This window comes from Rhipicephalus sanguineus, chromosome 4, assembly GCF_013339695.2.
Source record: "Rhipicephalus sanguineus isolate Rsan-2018 chromosome 4, BIME_Rsan_1.4, whole genome shotgun sequence".
Taxonomy (NCBI): domain Eukaryota; kingdom Metazoa; phylum Arthropoda; class Arachnida; order Ixodida; family Ixodidae; genus Rhipicephalus; species Rhipicephalus sanguineus.
The window spans coordinates 188229580-188254906 of record NC_051179.1 but is presented as its reverse complement, the minus strand read 5'-3'; the positions used below and the strand labels follow the sequence as shown (position 1 = coordinate 188254906).

Here is a 25327-nt window from a genome sequence, read left to right as displayed (position 1 = left end):
GTTTTAGTGATGCCATTGACACCGCCACAGGGTCCGCTTTGCTATGAAATGGAACTGGGATTGCATGCTTGAGGTAGACCCAAGTTAACCTGTCTTAAAGCGGTACAATGATACGGAGGAATGGCCATTGCCCCGAATACCATAGTGATCAAGCCTGTGGAGAAGAATCTGATGACCAAGGCTATCAAAAGCCATTGTGACGTCTAGAAACGCACCTAAAAGTAGGTTGTGGTTTTCAAGAGTTTTCAAGTGTGTATTCTTTTTTTTTTTTGCAATAAAGGGGCAAGCTCTGTTGATTTATTTCTCTGGAAACCATATTGCACTTGGTTTATAATCTACAAAGGATGTGAATTGTTTAAGTATTACTTTCTCTAACCCTTTTGAAAAAACTGGCATGATGGAAGATAGTAAAAACGGAAGTATGGAAATAAGACAATGTAACGCATTCACTAAGGCTTACACATAGCTGGAATGCTATCTGGGATGCACTATTTTTTTTAATCCATTGCATAGCACTACACCAGAATACTTCAATGAAGTTTTGAAGTGAATGAATGGAGGCAATTTTTAAAAATAGTTATTTGCAATGTTCACGCTGAATCATTAGTGTCGTTCATCATTTCTGTTATGCAGGCAGTTAAAATGAAGTGCATGATTCAAGTAGAATTATCATGGCGCTATTTGATCCAAGCAGCATCATAAAGAACCCACCAGTCACCCGACTCACGAGTTCACGCCTCATGCCATCACTTGTCCATCGCAGTGGAAGCACCATCAATTCACATGGAACGAATGGCGCAAAGCACAGTCATCACATTTATTACAATATTCAACTGCTATAACACAAAGACTCCATTCTTTCAACCAGGTTGCATGGAACAAAACAAAAAGGGCTTCTCTCAGTTGCTGTGTATGTGGCAAAACAAGATTGAATTGTTACAACTAGGGGTGTGCGAATGTTCGAAAACTTCGAATAACAAATCGAATACAGTCGAGCCCAACTATATCGAACCCATTTATATCAAGTTGTCCCGTATATCGAACAATTTCTAAACATGGTAAATTTACATTGAGAATATATACCAAAAGTTACTATTACATCGAACGAAAATAGCAACGACAACCGATATATCAAACTCCATGTGCCTCAAAAGTGCCCCAGCAAGTTGGCTTTCCCTCGCAGTGGCGGGGGAAACTGCCGGCGCCACCCTAGAAAATGTGGTTTAGACCCAGCTGTGCACGGCCGAACATCCCCCCTGCAAAAAATGATTCTAGCCTGCTCGCAGCACTTACAGCCAATGAGAGGCCGTCGTGCTTTCTCCGAGGCGCGGAGGCAGTACAAGTGAGCGTCATTTTTCTTTTTATGCTTGCATGCCTGCTGCTGCCTCTTTTCCTCGAGTCCTCATTCAACGTGGTCCGTGCTGGTGGTGTTGCCTGTTGGCGCTCCGTGAACTTTCTTGGCGCGCTGTCGTCCTGGCTTGTGCAAAGAGGCAAAATTTGCCATTCGCCACGGAACTCGAAATCATAAATCCAGTCAAGTGCGGTGAGAAGAAGTCCGACGTCGCCGCCGCGTACAAGGTCCGCATCGCCGCCGTGTACGGATCGACATTTGATGAGTTCCTCAGTGCGGACGATGATGTCGCCATCATGGCCCAGCTACAAGATGAGGACTACGTTGCAGATGTCGTGCTGACCACGTTGCAGATGTCGTGCTTACCACGAGCCAAAGCTACAGCAATAAGGAAATTGACGATGGCCCGTTACCTACATCCTCCAAAGTGATTAGTGCACTTGCGTTGGTCCGGCGCTATTGCGTGAATATGGAAGGCTGCTCCGACTCGTTGGACAACGTGGAGGCGTGCGTGCCGTCACAGGCAGCAAAGTCGTTGAAACAGAAGAAAATCCAGGACTATTTTGTTCCAAAGTAGGGCACGCAAGTAAGCCACCATATTGCTACATGTAGGCTGCCGGAATCCATATTGTCGACGCGCGTGTGCGCCCGACGAAGAGGACGAAGGTCGTTAGCTGCTCGAGCTCGGAGCCGGATTGCTCAGCGCTGCAGCCGTTCTTGAAAATATATCTTGTGAATAGCGACTTGTAAAAGCGACTGTCACTCACGTAACATATTTGGTGGAGGTGGAACGTTCCCCGTCCTCATCACGCAGCTCCGCAGTGGCCGCGTCATCCAGCCTCTCGCCATGGCTTCCAATGACAACCCGTCCCCATCTCCATCTGCGGCTCCTACGACAACCTTTGTTGCGGTCCCCACCCCCCGCGATCCTGGGACATTCTCTGCGCAACCTGGCCTCGACGTCGACTACTGGCTTCGCCTGTATGAACGGGTCAGTCAAACTCACCGGTGGGACCCTACCATGATGCTCGCTAATGTTCTCTTCTACTTGGACGGAACCCCGCGCATCTGGTACGAAACACATGAGACCGAGCTCACCAGCTGGGACACGTTCAAGGAGAAGCTACGTGACATCTTTGGGAACCCGACCGGTCGCCACGCAGCTGCACGACAAGAGCTCGCTACCCGTGTCCAGTCACCTACTGAGTCGTATGTCTCATACATACAAGAAGTGCTTGCTCTTTGCCGGAAAGTGGACGAGGCAATGCCCGAAGCTGACAAAGTGGGTCACGTTTTGAAAGGCATCGCGGACGACGCTTTCCATTTGCTGGTCTACACCAACGTCTCGACTATCGACCGCATCATTCAAGAATGCCGCCGTTTCGAAACGGCCAAAAGCCGTCGTGTGCACCCTCAATTTTCTCGGTTGCCAAACACGGCTGCCACGTCCACCTGCTCCGATTCCGCCGCTACACCGCCCTTTGAGCAGAGTGTAACGCGTATCGTTCGACGGGAACTTGAAGCGGCAAGTCCAGCGCCGTTCCAGCCCTCTCCATTCGACCATGCCACTATACAACCAACCCCCGCGGTCTCCGTTATTCAGGCGGTCGTACGACAAGAATTCGCCAACCTCGGGTTCCCTGTCGCCTGCCCCGTCTCTCGCCCCTCGTCCCGACCAATGCCCATGAATGCACCTCGAAGTGACCCATTCGTTCCTCCACGATCTCGCAACCCAGCGGAATGGCGTACTCCCGACGACAGACCCATCTGCTTCCGGTGCCACCGCGTTGGTCATGTATCCCGCTACTGCCGCGCCACTTGGACGCCGCCCTATAGGACCCAATTTTTCTCGCCTTCCCGCCCATATGAAGATCTTCGCCGGTATTCGCCCAGCCGTACAGACCCTACTGGTGACACACCTAACAGCCGCCCTCCTGCTTGTTCACCGTCCCCTCAACGCCGTCGTTCCCCGTCGCCCCAACCCCGCCGCCACCCCTCGCCGCCCAACTTTGCATCGTACCCGACGGAAAACTAGATCGTGCAGCTCCTGGAGGTAGTGCTGCATCATCTCCTTCTGAACCAAATCCTCCGTTGACGCTTCCTACGAACAAGAACCTCATCGATGTGCATGTGGACGGTATTTCTTTGACGGCTCTAGTCGATACTGGAGCTCACGTGTCCATAATCAGTGCTCGTCTTTGTCGCCGACTGAAAAAAGTCCTCACACCTGCTACTACAAAAGCTGTACGCGTCGCCGATGGCGGAACTGTTCCTGTCACTGGAATGTGTACAGCTCGCATAAGCATAGCCGACCGTTACGTTCCTGTCCTCTTCACGGTGCTCCATAATTGTCCTCATGACCTCATCCTAGGGATGGACTTCCTGTCGACCCATTCTGCCCTGATAGACTGTTCCGCTGGTACTCTTTGCTTGGACCTTCCTCTTCAGCCAGATATTCACCCCGACCTCCCACACAGCCTCTGCACCTCGGATTTCATCCGCCTACCGCCTAAAGCCCTAACATTCGCCGAATTCACAACGACTTCATCCGTGTTGGATGGGCACTACGTCGTCACGCCGATTACTGATGTACTTCTGGCACGTGACATCACTGTGCCTCACTGCGTCATAACTATAGCCGCTAACCGGGTACATCTCCCCGTCATAAATTTCGGCTTCACGAAGCAAGTCCTCCCTCAAGGCATCTTAATCGCCACGTTGCGGTCCTTAGCCGATGACCACGTCACCTCTTTTGCAGCAGACGTATGCTCCAATATTCCTTGTCGCCCACCCGATACCACAAGCCTCGACATGGCATTACGCCCCATGATTGCCCCAGACCTCCCCCCAGCGCAATCAGCCGCCCTCATCCGCCTTTTGGCTTCTTACCGCGAGATCTTTGACCTTGACAATCGACCACTCGGCCAAACTTCTCTTGTGCAGCACCGTATCAACACAGGTGATGCTGTTCCCATTCACCGTCGACCGTATCGGGTGTCCGTATCGGAGCGCCAGATTATTCAAGAAGAAGTAAACAAGATGTTAGCTAAAGGCATTATTGAGCCCTCATCGAGCCCTTGGGCGTCACCCGTCGTCCTGGTTAAAAAGAAAGACAACACGTGGCGTTTCTGCATCGATTACCGGCATCTAAATCGAATTCCGAAAAAGGACGTGTATCCTTTGCCCCGCATTGATGACGCTCTCGATTGTCTCCATGGCGCACGCTACTTTTCATCCATAGACCTTCGCTCCGGTTATTGGCAGATTGCCGTGGACGAGAAAGACCAAGAAAAGACCGCCTTCGTCACTCCCGATGGCCTGTACCAATTCAAGGTTATGCCCTTCGGTCTATGCAACGCCCCAGCCACGTTCGAGCGCATGATGGACTCTCTGCTACAAGGGTTCAAATGGTCAACATGCCTTTGTTACCTAGACGACGTCCTCGTATTTTCACCTACATTTGAGACCCACCTTGAGCGTCTGTCGGCTATTCTCGACGTCTTCCGCAATGCTGGCCTCCAGTTGAACTCGTCGAAGTGTCACTTCGGCCGCCAACAGATTACAGTGTTGGGCCACCTCGTTGATGCTTCTGGTGTGCGGCCGGATCCTGAGAAAATTCGTGCCGTCACCAGTTTCCCAGTACCCAAATCCGCCAAAGATGTTCGGAGTTTTGTGGGACTCTGTTCCTATTTCCGGCGGTTCGTGAAGGACTTTGCAGCAATCGCTCGACCACTTACTGATCTTCTAAAGAAAGACGTCCCATTTTCGTGGGGGTCCACTCAAGCTGCCGCCTTCTCTCACCTCATCACAATTTTGACGACCCCACCTATATTGGCCCACTTTGACCCATCCGCCCCGACTGAGGTCCGAACTGATGCCAGTGGTCACGGGATCGGAGCCGTCCTCGCCCAACGTCAGCAGGGACACGACCGCGTTATCGCCTACGCTAGTCGCCTCCTTACACCTGCGGAGCGCAACTATTCGATCACCGAAAGAGAATGCCTTGCTCTTGTCTGGGCGGTCTCCAAGTTCCGTCCATATTTATATGGCACTCACTTCTCCGTAGTCACCGACCACCACGCGCTCTGCTGGCTTTCATCATTAAGGGATCCCACAGGTCGACTTGGTCGCTGGGCTCTGCGACTGCAAGAGTACACTTTTGCAGTGACGTACAAGTCTGGACGCCTGCATCAGGACGCCGACTGCCTATCTCGCTATCCGGTTGGCGAGTCGCGCACCGTCCCTGACACCGACGCTTGCGTGTGCACCGTTTCCCAACTGACCCACATAGCCGACGAGCAACGCCGTGATGCATCCTTACGGGCTATCATCGAGTGCCTCGAAGCCTCACCTTCGGACCGATCTCATCGCTCGTTCGTACTCCAGAATGGTACGCTATACCGCCACAACTTTCATCCAGACGGACTATCCCTGCTGCTTGTTGTACCCAAACACCTCCGCTCCGCTGTACTCCACGAACTTCACGACGTTCCAACTGCCGGTCACCTTGGTGTGTCCCGCACATACGACCGAATCCGCCGTCGCTTCTATTGGCCAGGTCTCGCACGCTCCGTCAGACGATACGTCGCGGCGTGTGAGAAATGTCAACGCCGCAAAACACCATCGACGCTTCCGGCTGGGTGCCTCCAACCCCTCGACATTTCGTCCGAACCCTTCTTTCGCGTCGGCTTGGACCTACTCGGCCCTTTTCCCCTGTCTTCTGCTGGCAACAGGTGGATAGCTGTGGCCACAGACTACGCCACACGCTACGCCATCACACGAGCTCTTCCAACAAGCTGCGCCACAGATGTCGCCGATTTTCTTCTGCGCGACGTGATCTTGCAACACGGTGCTCCACGCCAGCTGCTCACGGACCGTGGCCGCACATTTCTATCGAGAGTCATAGCGGACATCCTGCGTTCATGTGAAACGCGGCATAAGCTCACTACGTCGTACCATCCGCAAACGAATGGCCTCACGGAGCGTCTGAACCGAACCCTAACCGACATGCTTTCAAAGTATGTTTCCTCAGACCACTCCGACTGGGACCTTGCTCTACCGTACGTGACATTTGCCTACAATTCCTCGCGCCATGACACGGCTGGTTACTCCCCATTTTTCCTGCTGTTCGGCCGCGAACCCACATTGCCCCTTGATACAGTCATTCCGTTGCCAGCAGCTCCGACCACTGAATACGCCCTGGACGCTATCAGCCGGGCCGCTCATGCACGCGAAGCCGCTCGTACTCGCCTTCTGACCTCCCAAGAGAACCAACGCCGTCGGTATGATCAACGACACCGCGACGTACACTTTTCGCCCGGTTCTTTGGTTCTGCTGTGGTCTCCGACCCGGCACGTTGGCTTGTCCGACAAACTGCTCTCTCGGTACACAGGGCCATACCGAGTGCTTCGTGCGGTGACTCCCGTCACCTATGAAATCGCTCCTGCTGACTCGTCGTCTTCATCCACCCCGCATGCCAGCGACATCGTACACGTCGCACGCCTGAAGCAGTACCACTCGCCCAATGACGTTGACGCCTAGATGCGCCGAGACGGCGCCTTTGCGCCGGGGGTTATGCTACATGTAGGCTGCCGGAATCCATATTGTCGACGCGCGTGTGCGCCCGACGAAGAGGACGAAGGTCGTTAGCTGCTCGAGCTCGGAGCCGGATTGCTCAGCGCTGCAGCCGTTCTTGAAAATATATCTTGTGAATAGCGACTTGTAAAAGCGACTGTCACTCACGTAACAATATTAATAAAGTACTTTTCTTATTGGTATGTGCCTTTGGGTCATCAAATGCTATAGCGGGCATATATCGAATTACGTCATAGTATATAACTAATAAATGTTTTTTGGCGAGTTCAATATACCCGGGTTCGACTGTAGTGCTCTATTTGATTCAGTGCTCGAATCGAACACCAGTGCATATTCGAAATAAGGAATATTTTTCTAATGTTTTTCAAATAATCGGCAATGGTGACAAATGCTTGAATGAACGAGACGTCGGAGCGGCGTGGGTAACTTTTATTGTTTTTGTCATAGAATTACCTAGATGCATGTGCTGTGTACCCCCTAGCTAAGTGCGCATCCATGTGGCATACACATCATGTGGCACTGCCCTGAGCACCTCCCTTTCCTGAAACAATTTCTAGTGAGGAGCAGGGGGGGGGGGGGCTGAGGAGGCCATCCTGGACTGGGCTGAGAGGCTTCGAGGAGGCCTACTTCCAGTTGTTCCTCCCCCCCAACCTATGTCCCCTTGCCCCTTCTCTTTAACCGGGGGCAAATAAAGTTGTTTGTGCATTCATTCTGCGATGTTGGCACGGAATGGGCAGCACCATTGTAGAGGAAAGCGCATGAAAGTGAAGAAATGCAGATGTTGCCACCCTACAGATGGGGAGGAGCTTTATTAACTGCCCCTACATCATGCGCAGGTGGTGAGGAGACACAGACAGGGGTTTCGACAGTAAAGGACTCTGCAGTTCCGGTGAAGCACATGCAAGGTAGGTCAAGCGACTCTTTTTTTATTCGGCTACTTGAAACAGCAGCACAGTACGCGGCTGTTTAAGCCACTATTTCGACAGATGGGTTGAGCTGTCAAAAACTTTAAGTAAGTCTCTTGCTCCCATGGGAACCACACTAGGGGAACAGGGTACATGGGTTTGGGAGCAGTCCTGGGAACAGGCAAAAGTGGCTTTGTCGCAGGCCTGGAGCAGCCAGAAAGGTGTTTTGGAGCAGGCTTGGAGCAGCCAGAAAGACCTTGAGTTTGGAGCAGTACGAAAGACCGTTCAGAGCAGATGTAGCACTGTTTCACAGCACTTCTGAAGCAGCATTTGTCCAATGCTGCATTTAGCGAAGCTAAATTGTGCAATAGGCTTATTTAGCTATATGTTCGTGTTGTCCTTTTCGTTCTGTTTTATGTAGTTCATCTCCTCCTGGCTAGGTAGTACAATGCCTGGGAAAATACGCTTGTATCCTGGAAGTTTTCTTCCAGTAAATCAAGGGAGGTGTTTGGTTGTATTTTTTATATCAAACAGCGGTTTAAGTGCCTGCATAGATAAACACTGCTTTGTGTTCGCCAGTCACAGGGTTGTGAGAGTCAACGAACATACCCCATTATGCACTACTTACGTAGACGACGTAACTAGTGCGTGTTGAAAGGCATAACTTTCCTCCACATAAGCAAAGACAAAACCTAATATCACGAGCAAAAATGCGTGATTACCTCATTACCTCACTACAAGAACGAGCTGAATTACCATATTTACTCTATTGTAACGCGACCACAATTGTAATGCGAGGGGCGACTTTCCAGGAAGCAAAAAAATCTAACTGAAATTAGAGAATTGTGTGCATCATTGCACTTCTTAGCCAACTTGAGTTTCGGTATTCGATTGTAACGTGAGGGTCGACTTCAGGTAGCAAAAATATGGAAAAAGACGTGTGTTACATTCGAGTAAATACGGTAACAAGCTTGGGCAAAGTGTCTAAAATGCTTTGTTCACTACACATAGCTACGGAAAGTTGCAGGCCGCAAAGCTGGGATTGTTTTTAACCACCAATAAGGTACAAACTTTCACGCAAATATTTTCTGCTATGAGCCACAAAAACATTTTAGTTACTTTTTTGTCATTCTCCTATAGTTGTGGCACAGCAGCCGGTGCCGTCAAACAAAAGAAAACCGTAAAAATGCCGCACCAAGAACTCCAAGAAGGCACGTAGCTTCAAGGAAGAGGGCGTCACATGACAATCTTGAAAAAAAAAAAATCCTACCCAAGAGACACTGCACACATGGCCAATGGCCAGGAGCATGGAGGAAAGAAAGAAGGCCCGAATAGTGGGAGGGGAAGTGCCAGGAAAGGTTCCCTTGCCGAAGCTAGTCGAATAACACCGCGTCGTCGTTCTTTTTCTTTTTAACACGAAAGTGTTTTATGCCGGGGCCCGCCAAGACTTCACTGACGTATTGCCGTCACGGATATGACGTTGGTAAAATGCACGCCACCAAGGAAAAAAACTAGAAGAAAAAGTTCTGCCGCCAGGAATTGAATCCACGACCTCTTGGTCTGTGATGATACTCACCTGGCACTCTACTGACTATAGCAACGGTGCACATGCATGCGTTTCCACAAACGCACCTTATATCTCTCACGTGCTTTCTCTCACGCGGTGCTCTCTGTTGGCGGGGCTAAGCAGGGCAGTGCGGTGCCGCTGTCTTTGTGCGGTGAAGTGAAGTACAGTAAAAGCTCGTTAATTCGAATTCCACGGGAACGCTGAGCAATTTCGAATTAAACAAAATTCGAAATAATGAAAGTGAGCAAAAATGGGTGGATTTCGGGGGTGGGGGCACGCAAAATATTTATTGGCCAAAAAAGTCGGTGATGACCATCTGCTTCTTTTCTCTGAATGCCACAGCTGTGGCTCTCTGTTCCAGCATGCGGACGCGGCGCAGGGAATCCTCTTCACCCTCTTCAAAGCTGAAGAAGAGACGCGCCACATTAAGTGCCTCCATCACCGCAGAAGCTGACGGGCGCACAGGCGCTTCGTCATCTTCGTCTTCCTCACCTTCTGGCTCTTCAGCAACAGGCTGCGCACCGGCTACTTGAGTGATAATGTCCTCATCAGTCAGGGCACCACACACCGATGCACCGGTGTCAACTTCAATATAATCGGCAAAACGTACGCCCCGAAGAGTGTCGCGCAATGCCACTGGCATGAGCTCCTCAGCACCGTCCACGTCGACGTCACAACTATCCTGCGCACTTCCAGCTGCAAATCCACTGTGGCGGAAACAGTTTGCGATTGTGGTCGCGGTCACCTGTTCCCATGCGCGCACCAACATGTGCATGGCAGTGAACAGCGTAATGCCGAAGTCCTTCCTGTCGCCCGCGCACAAAATCATTCTCTCCAGCATGTGACGCCTATAAAAGCACTTGATGTTCCTTATCACACCCTGGTCCATTGGCTGTAGGGCCGCAGTCGTATTTGCTGGAAGGAACACTAACTTTGTTGCTCTCAGCTCAACGTCGACTTCAATGCGCCGAACAGTTGTCGACGACAAGAAGAAAGCGTCTGCCGCCCAGTTCCATTTGCCTGTCAAATTTCAGTAGCCACTTCCTGAACAGGTCACCTGTCATCCAGGCTTTCTTGTTTGCGGCGTACTCCGTCGGCAGTGACCGAATGTTTTTGAAGCACCGTGGCTTGAGTGCTTTGCCAATCACAAAAAGGGGGACCTTTTCCGTACCGGTCATATTTGCGGCGACCAGAACAGAGACACGCTCTTTGCTGCGCTTGCCGCCGGCACAGCTGTCTCCCTTGTAGGTGATCGTCTTGTCTGGCTGCAACTTGAAAAAAACATGGCTGATCCCTCCGTCATAGGAATCGGTATAACACGAAAGTTAAACGTGTCTTCACAGAAGTAGTGCTTATTGTGTAGTGACATGGCCGCTACATAAAAAAAAACAGGTCGTGGTAGTGATATATGAGAGCTTGTACAATGTCTATTCGTGTTTGGCAGCTATAGCACCGTTTGACGTGGATGGACCCATGTTGACAGCATGTCTCTATCGCGACGACTAACGCCCATGATCATTATTAAACCGTTGTGGTAGCTGACGATGTGAACATATATTTGGACACAACGAATAGTGAATCCCGCGTAAGGATGATATCAACAAGCTCATAACCAACACTGGTACCCAGTATGCGCTTCTTCAAAGCGTCGTCAATTAAGGAGAGAAACGGCACGGTGTGCGCTTTCTAGCAATGGGTAGCCGACGCCTGTGCTCATGCATACATAACACACACTGCGCTTCAGCAACACGGGAGGTAGAGGTTCGTAGCCTGAGCCGCAAACGCGTGCGTTCCGCTGGCCTCTGTCTCGCAGGCGCGGCTCCCGCTCCACCAAGGCACGACATTCGCCCGTCGAAATCGCGTCCTTTCTGCAACGCATACTGCAGCAGTTTTGCTAGTCAGTGCTCTCACAACTGAAGCAGTCGGCCGCGGAGAAATCCCGTTGCTGCACGTGGAAGCTGCACTACTCCGATGAGCCGACGCACGCTAACACGAAGCCAAAGGCAAAGAACGTAACTGCGTCAAGCGTGCCTCGGCGACGCCAGCGCGGCCAGTCTACCTCTCTGGTATCGAGACGCTTTAACCATTACCTCCGATATCGCGTGCAATCTCGGAGGAAACGCTAGTAAGTGTCGATCGTGAAGCATTACTTCTTTTCACACCTCACAGACGGCGGCACCGCCCCGCTCCGCCCGCCGTGAAAGAGAATGTGTGAAAGATATAAGGCGCGTTCGCGCCGTGTCTGGCATCTCCCGAGTTAGCTTACTCGGTAGAGCGTCGGGCGCTTGCCGTCGCGGCCGCAACGTCGTGGGTTCGATTCCCAGCGGGGTATATTTTTCTTGGTTTTTTCTTTCTCACCCGTTGGCGTCCATTTTATAACGTCATATCCGTGACGGATGTACTTGGTGGACCCCGGCATAAAACACTTTCGTGTTAAAATAACGCTGTCTCGTCAGCGTTAAACACATCCTGTGGTGAGTAGCTCTCCAAGTACTGCTGCAAGGTGTCGCTTCTCCAAGTAGCGCATGTTTCGGCGTCCACTTCCTTTGCCTCGCCGGATAACGTGCGGAATACGAGATTGTGCCGCTCCCTGAAACGATGAAACCATCCCTCGGAGGCGACAAAGTCTTCAATGTCCAAGCGCAGGGCAAAATCGGCTGCCTTGGCCATGATGATAGGGCCGCTCAATGCGATACTCTGGGCTCTCATTTCTTTAACCCAGATAATCAAAGCCGACTCCAGTTCCGGGAACTTCGCTGTCCTTAGCCTTTTTCGACTGGCGCCAAAATCCTCGGCTTCATAGGCGTTTTCAATGGCCGTCCTGTTGCGTATGTAGGTTGACAACGTGCTCGGAGGTATGCCGTGCTTCCTCGCAATTTCGTATTTGCTCGAGTTCCCTTGGTCAACCTCTCGCAAAATCTCCACCTTCTCCTTGACAGTCTTCGCGCAGTAGTTTCTTTGCGGCATCTTGCAACTTCGATGCGGAATAAGACGGCTTGACGGCGTGAACGAACAACGTGCTCGAGGAACAAAGTGACGCTGCCGGGTGCGGCCTAGGACTGCTAGGACTACTCCGCCGACTCCTCAGCGTCCCGCGGGTCCCGCGTATACAAGAAGCCAGGCGCTGAGATAGCGGGAGGGCTACGGAAAAAAAAAATTGATCCCTGGGTTTCGGAGGCCATACTTTGCTTGCCCTTTGCTCGGAGGCCACTTGAAGCTCGAAAAAACCGGTCGTGCCACCTATCGTTCGGCCGTAAAAGCTTCCACTAGTGTTTGACGATGATGACGCTCGGCGGCGTGCGCTTCGAATTATCCGTAGAGGCGGCAATTTCTGTTCGAATTAACGAATCGTTTTACACATGGTCTCCTATGCACTGCGGACCGGACTGCGGCGACCATTTCGAATTATCCAAAATTTCGAATTAATGAGGTGTGAATTAACGAGCTTTCACTGTACTGCGTCATGGCACTAATGAGCGATTGTAGCGCGGGAATCACGATACTCTGTGTAAATAATAATAATATCTAGGGTTTAACGTCCCAAAGCCACGATATGATTATGAGAGATGCTGTAGTGGAGGGCTCCGGAAATTTCGACCACCTGGGGTTCTTTAATGTGCACCTAAATCTAAGTACGCAGGCCCCAAACATTTGCGCCTCCATTGAAAATGCAGCCGCCGCGGCCGGGATTCGATCCCGCGACCTTCGAGTCAGCAGTCGAGCACCATAACCACTAGACCACCGTGGCGGGGCGCTATACTCTGTGTCCATGTATATGTTAACAACTTCAGCTACCGCAAGGGTTAAACCATAATCACGGACGGTAGTCGTCACATTGGAGATGTGTCATTAGGCGTCAACGTGGGTGCATCTATGTCAAATGGTGCTATAGCTGCCAAACACCAATAGACATTATACAAGCTCTCATAGATGAATGCACAGTGAACAGTCAACTACTTCTGTGAAGGCACGTTTCACTTTCGTGTTGTACTGATTCCTATGACAAACCAATCAGCCATGTTTTTTTCTGTCCGTGCCCCTTAGCACCTCCGTAGACAAACACAACCTCAATGAAACCGAAACCCTTTTGATGAAACAAAAAACACAATGTTTCAGCCGCATTTTCGGGCACATGGCTTGATGGCTGTCCCACCTTGCGGCTAAATTTGATTGCTGTGGTGCAGTACGGCACTGATAAATGAGTTTGGCACAATGGGGGTGTTTTGGTGCAGGATGACACAGGTCAACAAGTTTGGCGCACAATGGCATGAATGGCACAGCTGTTCCACCACTGGATCCCTAATGAAGGACATTTTAATAGTATAATATGCCTTTCAACAACTTGCTGTTTGGATATTGCTGAAAGTAAAATATCTTGGTGTGAAATATTTTCGAGGGACTCATGCTGACTTGTTTTGCCCAATGGTCAAGGCACCGCAAAAGGATGTGCAGGTTCGCAAATCATGAATAGAAAATACAAGTGAGGAAGCTCCAAATAGACGTGCTATGAAGGTCAGATTTTGATACAGAATAGGGATTGAATACTTGCATTATTTGGCATTGCGAACTACACTTTTTTACAGTGGAATGCCTCTGCAATGAAACTGACAGGACCAGTAGCGTAGCCAGAAATTGTTTTTTTTAGGGGGGGGAGGCAACCATACTTTGTGTATGTTTGTGCGGGCATTCGTATAAGTGCGTGCATATATACACACACGCAAAATTGAATAATTTAAGGGGGGGAGGCGGTTGAACCCCCGACCCCCGGCTATGCCACTGGACAGGATGCTTCACAAACTTCATTGTCACAGAACTTCATGTGTAAGCCACAGAAGTGCTGTTGTAAAGCCTCCTTATATGACCTTTAATATTAAAGTATTGATAATTTTGATAATCGAGATGGCCTTGGAATCATGTAGCGCCACAGGTGTGTAATGCAAAAGAGCACAAGTGGCATCATCGACAAACCAGACTGAAGCAGCAGAGTCCACACCACCATTTTCATCAGTGGAAATTGTATGGGAATGATAGGAGGATCTTGTGCTTAATTATGCCTTATCATCATCATGGGCAAAAAAACAACACGCAGACGGACGGGACGAAGAAAGGGATACACAGAACAAGCGCTGACTCTCAACTGTGGTTTATTAGGCATATGCAGATTATTTATACACAAACGATAAGCATCAAGAACATGCGCAGAGGAGCTGGCAAAGGACCATAACAAGGAAAAATAGAAAAGGCTTTTATACCGTGAAGAGACTGCGCAGGAGCGACAAAAGATCAAACAAACATACGACTGATTAGGTTTACTTTTTTTTCGTGTAAAGAAACTTCACAAAAGGGGCTTGAGTTCACCGGCGAAAAACCTTCACAAAACGCAATGCAGTTTCTAGACCTAAAGATAACCTTTTCTAACAACCACCCTTGTTGGGCGTATAACCCCAGATCTGTAAAACCACTCCTTAAAGGGACACTAAATGCAAATAACAATTTATGTCAGAGTGAAAGCCCAATGTATGACAACTTCTAAAACGACAATATTATCAACAGCAGTGCCCTACTTACCGAGAAATTAAGCTAAATGTATCACATGATGAGCGCCACGAGTGGGACATATTCGAAGTGATCCCGATGACGTAGGGAAGTCGGCCTACAATAAATCACTAGTAATCAAACTAGCAGCAGTAAAAAAAGAACATGCCGAGCATCAAAAGACGTAATAAAATGCTGTTTGTTCGTTTTCCGCTTGATTCATGGAAAACAAAACCTCCGTGGCGTTGCCATGGGGAATGGCGTGTGTGGTTCAAAGGTTCCGTTTTCGCCGAACTGTGCCTTGCCCGTCTCAGTGGTAGTTTCGGGATCGCGTACTGCTGTGCGTGTTTTGCGCGCTCGTGAAAGTCGCTCTGACAGAAAGTTCGACAAAATGCCGCATGCGTGTGATATTGCCGGATGCCCGAATGGTGCACAACGCCAGTGCTGCAGCAAGGAAACCGGTGTGTCTTTTCACTGGGTGCCGCGGAATGAACCCTTACGCTCGAAGTGGCTTAGTGTCATGCCAGTGTGCTAAACAGTCTGCGTGTGTGCTCGCTGCACTTTCGTACTGAGGATTACAAGACCAACCGCAACTTGGTGACGGCTTTCAATGTGCCCATCCGAGCAAGTCTTTGCCGCAGCGCCGTTGTTGCTACTGTGGGTCCCGCTACTTCCGCTCGGCTGCTACTAGTGTCGGCGGCCGCGCAGTAAAAGCGGGCAACGTTGGGTACAGCAGCAGTGACGTATGAGAGTCGTATTTTCAGGCGGGAGATTTGAAGCGCGCTAACGCGATGCGGACCACTAAAAACGTGATTTTATTTCAAAATAAGCACTTCCTTGGCACAAAAGCAGCACTATGAGGTTTCTGGACCGCTATTTCAACAATCAGCGTCGACTTAATATTTGCCTTTAGTGTCCCTTTAATTATCAGTCGGGGCATTCTAAAATAGTGAAGACGGGCATCGCTACGTTGAACCTCGGGGTCGCGATTAGGAAGTCGTGTAGGCACCAGGGGGGAAAAAGCTTTTCTGATCAAGTGGGTCGCCTTCAGGCAGCCGGGTTCCCGACTCCTGTAATCACTTCCATCTGCAAAGGACTAGTGCGGCAGATTAAGAAGGGACAAAAAAGTATAAAAAAAGAGCGGCCAAAAAAATGTGTCACTATGCCCTACAAGCACAGAATCGCACATGGGTTAAAAAATGCGGCGTCACGTTACGATGTTCAGGTACTCTTTTCAGCCAAAAATAAGTTAGGAAATTGTGCGCAATGGTGAACAAAAAGCATGATAAACTGAGTTCTAGCCAGATTAAATGTGGTGTGAAGCATAGGGATGCAGCAATGCCTTGGGCACAAGGTGTAGTGTACAAAATACCCTTAACCTGTAAAAAAAAGTGTACATCGGGCAAACGGGGCGCTGCCTCTATGTACGTCTAAAAGAACATTCTGGAACTTTCAAGACATGCACGTATGCCAACCTGCTTTCGCACTGCCACGCGTGTGGGTGCAAGCCATTGTTCAGTGACACCACAGTGATCAGACGACACGGGAACTTGGGGAAGCTTTCTACATTAAATAGGAAGGAGAGTCCTGTGTCACCCAAACATCGGTGTCTTTACATGAAAAAGAAGTAAACTTAATCAGTCGTATGTTTGTTTGATCTTTTGTCGCTCCTGCGCAGTCTCTTCCCGGTATAAAAGCCTTTTCTATTTTTCCTTGTTATGGTCCCTTGCCAGCTCCTCTGTGCATGTTCTTGATGCTCATCATTTGTGTATAAATACTAATCTGCATATGCCTAATGAACCACAGTTGAGAGTCAGCGCTTGTTCTGTGTATTCCTTTCTTCGTCCCGCCCGTCTGCGCGCTGTTTTCTTGCCCATTATGTATCACCAACTAGCCCAACTTTCAGTCCTGCTGCAGTTTATCATCATCAGCCTACAGTGATGTGATAGCTGCACCAAAAGCACCAAACTGTGTCAAGTGGTCAAGCCTGCTACATCCTGCTGCATTTTGGCGAAAATCCCATAATTTGCGCCGAGTGTGTGCCAAGATGTAGTTTTTGCGGCCTTTTGGAAAAAAGCAATATGGCAGGCACTTGATGTATTATATCAACTAATTTATCGATCAAAATTTCAGGTATGTGCACAAGGTTGTTTCCGGCAGTCTACAACTTAATGTGACACTACAGTGGAAAAATAACTTAGTATAGACTGATAAATTATACTCTGAGAACTCTAGTTCCATTAATTTCCCCACCACAAATTTATTAATAGATGACCAAATCAAGGTAAAAAATATCACTTTTAAATTTCCCGCAAATCTCTTATGGTGACGTCCAGGATTTCAAAATGTTTTTTTAGTATTTTGGCCACATTGGCTCAACGAAATTACCTGGAACTTGGTATGGTAAGTCTCTGGCTCACTGAGAAGACAACATACTTCATTTTTACCGATGAGGAACTACATGGACCCTGGTAGACACCATCGAAATCTATGGTGTCACAGGTGTGGGAACTTCAATGTGGCGTCGCCATCTGCATTTTCTTTTGACGCGTTTTCTCACTTGCATCTTGCAGCAAGCGTGGTGTCTTCAGTATTGCGAAAGAGTAATTTACTGTTACGAGAAAAATCTTTTTTCTCTTCCCTTTAAGAAGACGTGAGAGGCGCAGCCAGCCCAGATGACTGAAGTGTGGCAGCCGATTGCTTTCACGACTAAAGAAATAGTCCCACTTATGTTTACGGCCATGCCCTCCGACATCGGGGGTCACCATTTGTCTGGCTCCTGACGTCAATGCGGAGAGCGTGCTTATTGGTGCCAGCCTGTGTGCATCCACCTCTGGCGCTTCCTTCTAAAGTGGCTAGATGTTAAGGTTTCCTGCCGAAAGTGGGGGAGTGGTGGGTGCACTCCTGTCGAGCAATGCCAACTACCCCATGCTGCATAAATAAAGGTTTGTACAGCTACTACTATCTTACTATGTGGCATAACATTATTAACTCAAGTAAATATAGTTTCTAACGGTTGTGAAGTTGAGGGGGGATGCGAGGCCAAATGTCAACTTTTGAACTGCTGCACTAATTTTGATGAAAATTTTAGGGATGGCTCATCTTCTTGATATTATGACATATTCCAATTTTCAGCACCTGAGCATGAGTGCAAAAAAACCTACAGCTGTTATAATGATCAATCATGTATGCTTACTTAGGAAAACTATCATTTCACAAATAATGATAATGTACAGGTTATTTATCATTTTAAGTCCTCTAGAAGGTTTGTAGTGCAGGATAAGGCCAGTCACATATTTTTTACGACGTTTCTGTAAAAATGCCATCGCTATACTGTAAGGGAAGATTATTTTTTTCCTTGTCACTGCATGTCAGACTCGTGAATTGTTTTTTGTGTCAGAAACTACTCGGGGATCAGAAAAGTACCTTATCTTGTTCCTGACAAAATTTCAGTCTAGAAACAACCTTATAAGCAGTATAATAAAAAGTTGGGCGAGTTGGTGTTGCTTCGTAATGAAACGGGGGAGCAAATAAAACGGCACACAAGAAAAGATTGACAAAGCACCTTTTCGCAAAACAGTTTGGAAATGATAGTTTTCCTAACAGGCTCGTTGCCACAAAAAACGCGCACTGAGAAAAATGAGTTTAAAGATTTCACAACATGCTATTTGTTTTGATGGTCAAAAAAAAATATATCAAGGTGACCTCCTGCATAAATACAGCCTTCCTCATCAACATGACACTGTTCTGTGACAATTTCATGCAATCGTCCTCAATTTTTCGCAGCTGTCGAACTGTGAATGTGACTGACAACACGCGTTGGTCACATAACGGACCACGCGCTGATTGCAATCAACTCCCAGGAAAACAAACATATAAGCCGAGTGGCACACAAGCACAGCAGTAGTAACTCAAAATTGATGCGAAAGCAGCGGCGGATGGTAACGTGATACATTTCCGCCAATTTGAGCTTCAGTTCCAGTTTTTCAGCGACTCTGCTGTCAGCACGCGGCTCAGAATGTGCCATTTTAATTTATTTGTTTGTCCTCTGATTTACTCTCGACAGGAGGCCTTCTGTGACAAAAAAAAAGCACGGAAAACAAACAATTTAACAAGGGCCTGCCTTGCAGACGCGCTCGAAAGGGGCATTTCAGAGACACCCTCCCCATCAAATTTGCGCCACCCTTTTGGTAGGGTTGCCACCTTTTACCGAAAAAAAACCCGGCCCTTTGATTGGGGGGGGGGGGGAACAGTAGATTAAGATCATGTTGAAGAATAGACGCTATGCAAATTCTTCGGCATGCGGTGCCATTTAATGTAACATTGCTTTCATTGAGCCAAATAAACCAAATGCACAAACAAAAGCAGAACACTCAGCTAACCAACTAGCCTAATTGCTGACATAAAAGTACCCGTGATTGGAATGGCGCTTCACTTTTTACTCTGAATGTGCTGCACTGAAAAGGAACCACAATGCTTCGTCCATAAAAAAGCTCTTCTTTGCTCCTGAATCCAACATGCCAGCGGCAGTATAGACACATGGGAACGTTAAAATGTACATATGCCACAAAAATGTCGGATATTCATGTACCATACACACGCAATAATATACTCTATTCCAGTGATCGCTAGACTTGAAGGGATCCCAGAAAGTGGTTGACTAATAGCGTAAGAGTTTTGGTGATTGATGATAAATATTTACCGTCGTAGTTGTTGAACTGATGCTTATAAAACACCCAAAAAATAAATAATTTCGATATTATGACAAAAATACGGCCAATGGCGGCCGGTGCGGACCGGCAACCGGCCCGCCATCTGAAAAACTGGCCTGGCCGGTTTAAAATCGTACAGGTGGCAACCCTAGTCGTAAAAAGAATTTTTGAATTCTTTTCTGCTGTACAGAGGACAACCAAACTTGGTATGCATCTTCTTTAATGAACCATCCATCCAAAACAACTCAAATTTGAAAATGCATATTTTTTTTGAAAATCGTGTTTTTAGCCCCGCATCCCCATTGTAGAGCTTTATCTCGAATGTACTCCAAATGCCAGAGTGCACTTTGGATTTAACCATTCTTTCATCAAGTGAAATTTTGCGATAAGGCTGGAAAAACATCTAAGAGCGGTCATTGATGTGCTGGAGAAGCCAAGGCGCCTTATCCGATTTTTGTGCAGCAGTGCCGTTGTTCATTTCAGGATCGGAAACACAAAGCATGGCCAGGAGCACAGTGAAACGTTAGCTTGACATGATTTTTGGTGGCAGAAGTCCAGAAAACAATGTCGTTGTGCTCCAATACAAATTTAGACGCGAAGTTCCAATATCTCAAATACAACAGGAGGGCTTCCTCATTTCCTCCGGCGTCACCTCCTTCCACAAGCCATCCTTCTCGCTGTATGTCGGCTTTTCTAGTATGTGGGTCCATGCATACTTGTTCGTGTTGACGTGGATTGCGCGGATGACCTCAGCCATAAAGAGGAGGCGGGAAAAATCCAGCGCTCTCGTCAGCAGCTGAGAGCTACTGCGAAGCGTCGTCCTGAGGTCGATGCCCAGATCTCTATGGGGTCGAAACTTGACACGTCTTTGAGCTGGTGGCAGCACGTCTTGCCCAAATGAAATAGACATGCTATAAATAATAAAAATAATATGTGTGGGACACATACAGAGCAAGTCAGCCGGCTCTAGAACATGATGAACAAAACGGAAAATGAAACAGCTGATGTTCCCGGCTGATTTGCTGAAATTTCTTCATCCAAACTGAACTCTGACGTTGCCACCTCATTGTCCGATTCATCACTGCTTAAGAAGTTCAAAACATCATTTGTAGTAGCGTTGGCATCGAGTGAAATCACTTTCTTCTGAGTGCGTGTTGTTTCGGATGTCGATGCCATTGCACGGCTCACGTGCGCTTGAACCTTTAACTCACGCGCCCTTTAAAAATCGCCGCCATGCGGTAAAAATGTGAACCGTGCAGAAACAGCAATTCTAGTGTGTGTACAATTGCCTAGATGGCACTACAAGTCCAGGAGCGTGTCCCATCATTATCAGAAGTCCATCATCATCATCATCATCATTGCAATAATTCTTGAAAAACAGTGGCATGAAATCCTTGGTCACCGATAACCGATGCCTAGCGGCGTGGTAAGGAAAGAGTTAATGTTAGGCTTGTCATTTTTGTTCGATTATATGCTGTGTAGTCAATAACCCCTTCTGAAGTTTCTGGGTTATCCTCCAAGTTTCTGATTGATATGTTAGTGCCGCTGGAGTGCGGTGATTGCACACTTTTCATTTTAAGGACGGTGGTAAGCTACCAGTCAGAAGTGCATCTTTTTCTACATACTATGAAACACTGAGACATCACCATTAGTGACAAGAGTAATAGTGTAATCTACAACTATTAGTACAAGCTTAGAGTTAGGTGTCGTGCATGCTCCAAATAGAAAGAAACAAAAAGTCACAGTTTCGCCTCAAGGGCGAAGCAATGAATGCGATAGCAAATAATTGGAATGTCACAGGAAAAGCGGCAAGCAGCTAGAAACTTGCTGCGCGCTGCTCAAGCACAAAGGACGCATGAAAAGAAAACACACAAGGTGAGTGCAAACTAACAACTGTCACAGCTCAACACTTGCAGCGCGCGGCTCAAACACAAAGAAAGAGGCACAAAAAGAACGCACAGGTATACATAGGACAAGAGCGAATTGTCAGTTGTTACTTCAACTAACCCCCACTTTGGCTTTTCTAGCTATCAGATCACTCCTTTCGCAAACGTGGCCACTGCAGCAAGGAATGTGACCTTCATGTGGTCTATAGCTTCAGCGCAAACTTTGCGGTGAATGCACAAGGCACACAAAACTCCCCTCAAGAGATGATTGCGCGAGCACGGTCGACCACGCCCTGTATGTCAAAGTATAAGCTAAGTCGAAGGTGCACATCCCAACTCCGGCAAAACACTAGAGAGTTTTGAAGAAATTTTCGAGCCGCCAGGACGCATGCGCAGAACCCAATCCACTCTTGGACTCTTGCACTCGCGTTGTCCCAAGACCCTGCAGCGCCTTCCTTTGGGTGGCACACAAAACCGCAGAGCGCACGAATAAAGACGGTGCTTGGCAGTGGCACGTGAAGCCACGGCTCGCGTTCCCTGCGGGCGTCGATTCTTCTCACTAAGATAATCTTCATTTAGCTCTAGTTGATACATATTCCTGAGGCTAAAATTACAGTGCAAAGGGATTTCTTTGTTCTTCTTACTTCTTCTTTACTTCTTTGTCCCTGCACCCATCTGAATATAATTTAATTTCTCCATGTATCCAGTACACTATCATCTTTGTTACACGTTTTGGTTTAGAGCTATTGTTGTGAGCGCATGCGCGGTCAGTTTGCCTTGGACTTATATATGCGTTGGTTATGAAAGAATAAAGCAGTTGTTAGTCAGTGCTTGTGTCGAACGTTCCTATTCTTCGTGGGTGTCTTGTTCGTTTGCACTGTAATTTTAGCCTCATGATTCTGGTCGCGGTGTAACATAGATACTGTGATTCTGGTTCAGCCGTCTTGTTTCTTCCCTCCTATGGCGTAAGTCTACAAGAGCCAAAGCGTTCCCACTAGCTCATGCCACCACGAGCCACGGGACGCTCTTTTTTTTCCCTGGCCGACTAGCCACGAGTGGCGCGGCGCTACAACCCCAAAGTGGAACACTAGCGTGAGTCGCCAACAATACGACGCAAACGCAATGCGGGCGACGATGCAGCATGGTCTACGTCTCACATAATTTTAATTTCGCCACGTGTGGGGTCCCGTGCGTTTCACCCAACACCGCGTGCGTTTGTATTCTGCCGTTAGTATTCTGGAGAAAAAATGAGGCATGGCGTACTTGGGTGGCGATGCGGGCTTGTTGGTTCGTCATACTTGAAAGAGATAGCGCAAAAAAGACACGGACAAAAGTGTGTACGTTTGTTTCTTTCTTTTGTCCATGTCTTTTTTGGGCTATCTCTTTCAAGTACGGCGTACTTATCTAAGGCAGTGAGCTGCGGAGCGAGGGGTCGCAGGTTTGAAACCCCGGTCGAGCGCTTCTGAATTTTTTTTCTTCTGAATTATTTTTATTTGTGGCTTTTATTCATATACACATACATATACATATCCGGGGCATGACGGCGACGGCAACAGCAAAAATCAGCCGAGAGTGTCCATATAATAGCTATCGCAATAAAAAGCTGCTTAGTGGCCAAGTGGGAAGAGTGCAAGCACCAACATCGACCGTCAGCTTTCACACCTTTTGCTGGCATCCGTATTTGTCAGTGCAACCACTCCCCTGTAAAAAAGGTGCCATCCTGGTGAGCTCTGCAACAGGCAGTACTGGTGGATAGCAGTGAGGATTCAGTTGGTCTATGTGAGCACTTTCATGGCCAAGGCACTGTGTGTCCATAGATGGCTGAATAGGCTCAATAATGTAGTTAATTGAAGACGTCTGATGTAGAACCCTGTAAGGACCGTCATCCGACTGCCATTTTCGCATGGTGGTGTGACATGAACAAACGAGTGACCACCACTGTCTTCTTGCCCCGTGTGCTCTGACATCTAGTGGCAGAGCAGGAGTATCCTGCTCGATTGTGCCTGCATTTCTTCACTCTCATGGGTAAAGGTAGCACCAAGGGGCTTACATGCAAAAGCAAATTGTCTCGTGGTGGCCATGCCGTGTTCCACCTCATGCAATCGATTGCACTGTTTGAAATGACTACACTGTAGTGTGGCCTTTGTGAACAGCTTCTCTTACCAGAGGAAACCTTTTCAGGGGCATTGGTTTATCTTGTTACCAGTTGGTATCACCTGTCTAAAATATGGTTCAGCTTCGACAAGGAAGTCACAGCTTTGACGCAAGGGTGAAGCAGGGAATGCGATAGCTACAAATTGGAATGTTATACGAAGTAAGGCTAGCATCCGGCCTGGCGTAACTCAAGAAAATGCTGACGTAAGGAATTGCGGCTGCTGCAGCAAGAAAAGCAACGTTTGTGCTGTCTCTCACTTAAATGCAAACTGAGCCGTGAGAGCACAGCACGTACAAGCCTATGAGCTGTCTCCTAACCCCTCTCAAGATAAGGTGCGTGCGATCACACTCGGTCTGTCAAAGTATGTGGTCACGGCCACAGCCCCTCTGGGATCTCCTCCATGGGCCTTTCACACGGTGCGTGTGTGTTTGGTGCAGAGTTCTCGCCTGCTGCTGCCATGAAGGAGGAAAACGATGGACCCCGTTTTGACCTGGCTGTCAAGGTGCTGTTCAACTACTATGCAGCATCCAATGCAGCCGCCATCTGGGACTCTCTGCAGAAGGAGTGCCTGCCTGTGCTGGTCAACCAGCTTCTGCCTGCGGGCTTGTGAGTGTCTCGCAAAGCCACATCCATTATTCATTGTGCATATGCTGTGCAAGTATGCTGTTTCAGTCACTGCTAAAAGTTGTAGTAGCTGTTTACTTCACATACGTTTCGCTTGTTCACTCCATAATCTTTATTAGTAAACCTTGTAAAGAAGTGAAGACTGCATCATGCACATTTGCACAGAAAATCAACTCCTCCCAACTAATTACAGATATTAGTCCTACAATCAGTAATAGACGATATGCAAAACTACTTGGTCGTCTGTCAACACTGGGCACCACTAGTCCAGTCGCCATCTTGGTAGTGTCAAGTGTTCGGCGTGTTCGTAGGTGTTCGCCCAGCTCCAGCCTCCGCTTCCAGCTTCGTCGCGCTGAGATATATCTGCATTGCATTGAACATTTTCGACAGCGCGTACAGGTGCATATATAATGGCAAACCCTCTCGCTCCGCTCCAGCAGCCGTGCTTTCCGAGTCTTAGCAGCCCGGGCTGGACGACAGATTTGACGGTCGTACCGCACATATCGGAGCACACGTTGGAGTCGTTTTGCGATCAGAGAGGACCCTCTGCCCGTCAGCGCAAGAAGGCATACAACTTTGCCATCGAGGCATACTGTGCGCCATCATCGCTTCGCATGAACACTTGTGATTTCGGGTAAGTAAGCTTTTTGGTGTAGTACTAGTGACATGCTCGGCAAACGGCGTTTGATGCCACTGTGCCTGCCCTGTGCCGGCTCTCGGCGATTACGCGCTCACCCGAAGCCGTATCTCGCTCATGTTGATATGGAAGTTCTGTCCCAATCGAATGCAGTGAGAGCATAGGTTTCTTTTCTTATTTGTTGGTGGAAACAAGCCACGGTATCTACGTCATATAAATGCCCGGTTTTTACTCATTGGGGCAGACTCCGAATCGCCCCTTAAACAAGTGAGAACAAATGCATTGATACTATCGAAAGGCTCTGTGATCAGTTTTTGTCTCCCATTGTGGTGGCTCTGTCGGCTATGGCTCTTGCTGAGA

General features: G+C 48.4%; 1 protein-coding gene across 1 annotated transcript in view; it reads left to right on the top strand.

Moving 5' to 3' along the window:
- Nucleotides 1-25327, top strand: part of LOC119391923 (serine/threonine-protein kinase Pink1, mitochondrial) — a 116592-nt gene that overhangs the window by 39825 nt on the left and 51440 nt on the right. The window contains exons 4-5 of the mRNA XM_037659572.2: nt 7783-7851; nt 24144-24312. Coding sequence (XP_037515500.2) covers nt 7783-7851; nt 24144-24312 — 238 coding nt within the window. The remainder of the gene's footprint in view (nt 1-7782; nt 7852-24143; nt 24313-25327) is intronic.